Here is a 6,030-nt window from a genome sequence, read left to right as displayed (position 1 = left end):
AAGTATAAGTATTTCATGATATCATTGATTTCTTGATTTCCGCTTTTTTCATATTAACAACTTCTGCATGGATATTCGAGCAGCACAAGGTAAAACCCTTACTCTCAAATTATTTTTATTCTCATTCTCATAATTTTCCCCCTAAAATTAGTAATCTGAAAATTATAACGGCATGTGACACTGACATCCCCTCATCCCTCGGCCTATATAAATGGGAGCTCAAGCGGGCTCCATAGATCAGACCAGCCATGAGAAGTAGTTAATGCTAATCATCTCAATAAAATTACATTAGTGAGCCTCCTCCCCTACTACCAGGCTACTACTACCGCTTCCTCTTGCGACTCACAAAGAAAAATGCCATCAATAGCAGCTAGATTGCTCGGTGGTTAGGAAGCTAGTTAAGCTAGCTAGATTTTCCCTCTCTCATCCATCGTCTCTAACCTCTCCACACGAACCCGTCGATCAAGCAGACGCAAGCTGCTGCGAGCTGCCGGCTTGCAATGGGGCACCACTACCAGCTGTTCGAGGACCCGTTCGCGAGGAGCATGTCGTCGCTGGAGCCGGACATCTTCTCCGGCACCGGCGTCCATCATCACCTCGCGCCGTCCACGCAGTGGCTGGGCCTCGGAAACCACGGCATCCCAGTGGCGCCGACCGCCAACAACGGCACCTCCTCGGGCGGCGACGGCGACGGCTCGGGCTCCCATCGCAAGATCAGTCACAACGCCTACGAGCGAGACCGACGCAAGGAGCTCAACGAGCTCTACTCCGACCTCCGCTCCCTCCTCCCCGAAGACGATCGCACCGTAATTACTCATTCATCTTCCTCCGTGGCTCTCATATAGTACATGGGAGAGGTTCTGTCATGAGCATCCAACCAATTTATCTTTTCCTTCAATTGACTGTGTTGCAGAAGAAGCTGAGCATTCCAATCACGGTGTCACGGGTGCTCAAGTACATCCCGGAGCTGCAGAAGCAGGTGGAAGGCCTGGAGAACAAGAAGGAGGAGCTGACACGGGCCAGCTGCAAGCCAGGAGTGCTGACCATGAGGGAGAACACGGCTCCGATTGTGTCCGCCACCTGCATCGACGACAGGGATATCATGGTCCAGGTCAGCCTGGTGAGCACTATGGCTGGAGATCTGCCCATGTCCAAGTGCATCAACGTGCTGGAGAATGAAGGTCTTCGCCTCATCAGCTCGTCCACTTCCGCATTCCAGAACAGGACGTTCTACAGCCTTCATCTTCAGGTACACATCTGCCTTTAATTCCTGTTGGTAATCTCTGTCATCGATGCTTGTGATTTGATATTTTGGGGCTTCCTTCTGGTAATATGTCATGTGGATGCTTATGATTTTATCTTAACAAACAATATATAGTACGATGTGCTAAAACTCAGCAAAAGGCACGTCTATTTCTTTTACTAAAGTGTTTAATTTGAGGACATTTTTGGGGGCAATTTTTTTGCTATATATGAAATCGTATCTGGTCAGGCACTGCCACGCGTTATCTATTACTAGGACTAAATGTTAGTTAGTTACATCAAATGCAAGTTAGTTTATTGTAATATTGGAATGACGTTTGCTTCGACCTCCATAGATCTCCCCCAACCCCATCCCCAATAAAAGATCATGATTGTTAACTCAAATCAGGTGGTGGGGACTGTAGCCTACAATTAAACCTATTAAGATACGCGTGAAGGGCGGCTAACCGGCTATGACACATGGCGCAAGCTGGTTGGCCGCAGTGAGAAATCTTTTGAACTTTTTTAGATGAAGGTGTGTATTATTTTTTAAATGCACTTTTTCTTTTTAGATGGAGGTGAGGACCTCTTATATTTTTTCTAAATGAAGGTTATGCAAAGTGGCACTCGTTGGTAGATTGTGATGGTAATTTTTTCTTTTTTTTTAGATGAGGGTGAGAAATTTTTTCTAAAAAAAAAATTTTTTGGACAGAGGCGAGAACTCTATGTACTTTTTGTAGATAAAAACGTGTGCACAACTTTCTCTTAAGCGGCGCAACAGGGTGGCACCCCAACCACTAGTTTGAATTTAAAAGGGCGGCACAGTACAACAAATGGTGAATGGTACATTTCGTTTACCTTGACCAAAATTTGCAAGGACGAATCTCATGCTAGGAATATGTACTGTAAATGTCAAAACAGATCCCAACGAGTCTATCCGACTGCTCAAATGGTTCTTGGTTATAGTACCAAGAACTATTTTAACAGTATATAGTAGGGATTACAAGAAACCTCGTCATTCTAGGTTGACCAAGTTCCATCTTTTGAGCTTCGAGTTGCATTCTTTCCCTCCTTCTCCCTCCTCACAACCGCTCCCTCCTCCCTTACCCACAAACGACGCCTCCTACCTGCCCATTCTCCTTTCCCCTTGTCGTTGTTAGAGACCAGTGGCCAGGCTAAATTCCGGGATGGGTCAATGAAGGTAGCGGTGGGGAGGTATTTGCTCTAGTAGCCTTCGACAGTGACACGTGATCTACCGACAACAACTTGAACCAAAGGATACGGCTCTGCAGCAGTGATTGTATTGTTTTTGGGCGGATCAACGGTTTCTAATGGTGAGGCGTCGGTGGTCGCGATCCCACTTGCTGGTACGCAGGCGATGGCGACATCGTTCTTTGTCCCAACGAGGTAGACCTCCGCTTTGGCGCACGGATGGCGCCATGGTCCTGCGATGCTAGGTGGTTCATGCAATGGGTCGAGGGTCTTAGACCTTTAGATCCGGTGGCAACGAGGAGTATGCATTGCCAATCAATTTTGCGCCACATGGGAGGACGGTGCAGCATGAGGACGGTACAAGACTGCCAGACTGTCCTGTATTGGGATATTGGCGGTGCCTGTGACCATCCTCCCTCGCCAATCTTCACCTCATGTTATACGATGACCTTCGTCGTTTTGAGTGTTTGGTGGCAACTGGCACATGTTGCAATTTGAATATATGCTTGTGCGGGCATGGACTTAACTTGTGTGGTGTCGCATGTCAAGACCATGGTATGCATCTAGCTATTGGGATCAAGTAATGTGGTGGTGACAATATGTTGATGACTATGATTTGGTGATGTTCCTCGAATACCCAGTCTCAAGCTCCAGGCAAAAACCCCATTGCACGACCCTAATTTCCTATACCTGGCAATGAAGGTGTTTTTCATCATTACCTTATTGAAGGCATTTCTTTACGATTTGCTCGGACTTTATCTTCATGGTGAAAACTCAAGACCTCCCTATTGGTGGTTCTATTAGGCGACGTTGGCGCTTGAGCACTATTCCCTTCATTGAGACTTTGCTACTGGAGAACATTTCTCATTATCCTTATGATGTGAAGACATGGTTTTTGCGGATATGGTCGTTGTAGTAGTCCATCGTCAATGTTTTAATCGCTTTGGGGTTTCTTTTTTTCCTCCACCTAGGAATAGCTTCGGTCTTGTATTAGTTTTTGTGCATTTGTGTGGTTCTGGTTATGGTCGCATGCATCATAATTATGCAGAGGCCGGCTGTGTGCTCATTGCATTTGTATCCACTTGATGCTTTATTTTGAGTTCATAAAGTCCACCCTTTTGTCGAAAACATATTATGGGCTCCAAGGATTCAAACTACGAACATATCAACATTCCTTAGTGATCAATCATCACACACTTGTCAAAGAGAACATGTTCCCAATGTTTTGGTACTTTCTTTTGACATGGGAACATGAGCACTTGGTTGGATGAGGACTTTGCTTCTTACCGTAGCCGCGTAGGCTGGGTTCGTTCATACTACACTAAATCTAAGTGTATCAGGGTCTTAATACAATTTAGCTAGACCCACATGCACCTCGATTGGTCTTGTTTTTTTCTCACATCCTTTCCATCCTGAACTAAAGGGTGGGAGGGGGCATCATGATCATGTTGATACAACTAATGGAATAGATCAAGCTTGTTGTATTTGGATTTATGTCAAGGGAAAAGGATATATTATGACATGATTAAATACCAAAACTCTTGAAATGATGTCTTGCTTGTGTGGCCAACTGACTCCATTAAGCATGGGAAGTGTACCAAGTAAAGAAAGGAACATCCTCTTAATTCGTTAGGCAATGACATATATGAATGCGATAGAATGCATGGATCTTTTTCCCACTCTCTAGGCCTCTACTCCTTCGAGAGTCTATTAGTTGTACCAGCGAAAAATGGATATTTGGATGATATTTTTATGAATCTTTATGTGGATTCCTACGTGTTATCCATTTTTTCTAATACACTAAGCAGTGACACTACAAATGTGCCATAAACTTTTAAATTGTATCTTATTATGTCATTATGATCAACCATGGAATGGCAATTTTATTCCCAAGAACTTACAACTCCATCACATTTCCCATTGAAACAGAGAACCCAACGAACGATGAGCAAGGAGTGTCCAGCATTTTGTGAAGAACTGGAGAACGTCATGAAGCAAAAGGCAGGACTGCGTCTACATCACTAGTAGATTGTAGCACAATAATGGCGTATATTATCATACATGTTTAACCATGAACCAAAATGTATGTTGTATATATAAGAAAATGATCGAAGATAAATAGTATTGATGCATGCATGATATATAACTAGGTAGTCCGTGCGTTGCAACGGGAGAAGAAGTTACTCGCACGTAAGGCAATAAGCCTGCCTCAACCCCTCTGCCCAGCCCAAACAGGTCCACGCTTTCTATTTTAACATGAAGCTCTCAAGGGCCTGGGCTTGAATCTTCTCTCCTTGGCTTGGATTCTCCTCGGTACCTCCTCCCCTCGGCATGAATAAAATTGAAGCCCAAATCGATCTTCCATCGTATTTGCACCTTCTCAAGGCATCGACCCACCGGCAAAGAAGTCCAATGGTGCATATTTCTACAACCAAAGAAAATACTATAGTGTGCACTTGTGGTTCCCTACAAAGCAAACATCAGTTACCATAAATAAGAATTGGCCGGGCAAAAAAAAAGAGTGGGTCATCATTTCTATTTGACGAGATCAAGGCCACCTGGTTGAAACTTTCAGCAAAGATTCTTCCTATCCGATATGCTATCTTCGCTATTGATTCGATTATGATTCCGACTCATTGTGCTAAAGACGGACACCCACCATTGCCACATCTAGGTAGCATCCGGAAGATTGCATGAGCAGAAAAAGAAACTACAGCGGACCACTTCACCAAAGATTTTGATCTATGGTTGATGTTAGACAACAATATGAACCCATGTGCTTTCAGTTATTAACGAGAAAAAGGTGTGATCATTCCCAGGTAACCCTACACAGCCATAAACAGTAATAAAAAATATTAAAAAACCAAAGTCCAATGAGCTCAATACATGACAAAAAAAAAAAAGCAGTGCTTAAAACTTTTAGCATATTTGATGTCCTGAATTCCCTTTTTTTACTTTGTTTTCTAAACTTTCTAAAGTTATTACTGTTCGTGAGGGTGTAGGGACACCTGGAGCTAAAAAAATGAATCTCTTTCGAGTCATACGCATCAAACTTAATGCTTTTAAATTTGATGCATACGCTTTAGACAAAAAAAGATTCGTGAGGGTGTTATATCTATTTTTTTAAGTTATTACTGTTCATACTTGCTTTGGATATTTCACTCACATTTTTTTTCTTTGGACAAAAAATATGTATAAAGCATACTCATAGTGATAATCAAGCATTAAGTTTTTGGAAGACGGGTGTAGATCAAACCTGTATGATTCATATCATTGCATGCATCAGCAGACAGGTATACACAGACCAAAACAAACATAAAGGAGATGATGAAGCTGCTGCTGCCGGCCAGTGCTCGCCGCCCACTCCTCGCATGCACCAGGACATCAACACCAGAACGTACTTGATCAGGAAGCACTTCTGCCGGGAAGATTGAGCTATTAGAGCGAGTTCCAGCTTGATGGCCTGGAGGGGGCGGCGCGGGTGTAGCTGCTACAGTGCCTCATTGTCATGGCGCCGGTGACCATGTCCTCCGCCACTCCATGTCGGGCAGCTCATTGAAGTAGTCCTCCGCCTGA

The 6,030-nt window shown here is 43.9% G+C and overlaps 1 protein-coding gene across 1 annotated transcript; it reads left to right on the top strand.

Moving 5' to 3' along the window:
- Positions 1–240: 240 nt before the first annotated feature.
- On the top strand, positions 241–4,816 carry LOC125546068 (protein IRON-RELATED TRANSCRIPTION FACTOR 2-like). Its single transcript, XM_048710197.2, has 3 exons — positions 241–806; positions 914–1,249; positions 4,384–4,816. The coding sequence occupies exons 1-3, from the start codon at positions 501–503 to the stop codon at positions 4,477–4,479; spliced, it is 738 nt and encodes a 245-aa protein (XP_048566154.2). The 5' UTR covers positions 241–500; the 3' UTR covers positions 4,480–4,816.
- The last annotated feature ends 1,214 nt before the right edge of the window (positions 4,817–6,030 follow it).

This window comes from Triticum urartu, chromosome 3A (genome assembly GCF_056163025.1).
Source record: "Triticum urartu cultivar PI428250 chromosome 3A, HENAU_Tu73, whole genome shotgun sequence".
NCBI lineage: Eukaryota > Viridiplantae > Streptophyta > Magnoliopsida > Poales > Poaceae > Triticum > Triticum urartu.
Note: the sequence above shows the minus strand (reverse complement) of the source record. Positions and strands in the feature narration are given on the sequence as shown.

Bases quoted from the DNA above. Each gene is read 5' to 3' on its own strand.
- LOC125546068 (XM_048710197.2), top strand. From the start codon at position 501: ATGGGGCACCACTACCAGCTGTTCGAGGACCCGTTCGCGAGGAGCATG. The intron at 807-913 runs GTAATTACTCAT...ACTGTGTTGCAG, and splicing joins TCCCCGAAGACGATCGCACC to AAGAAGCTGAGCATTCCAAT. The intron at 1,250-4,383 runs GTACACATCTGC...CCATTGAAACAG, and splicing joins TCTACAGCCTTCATCTTCAG to AGAACCCAACGAACGATGAG.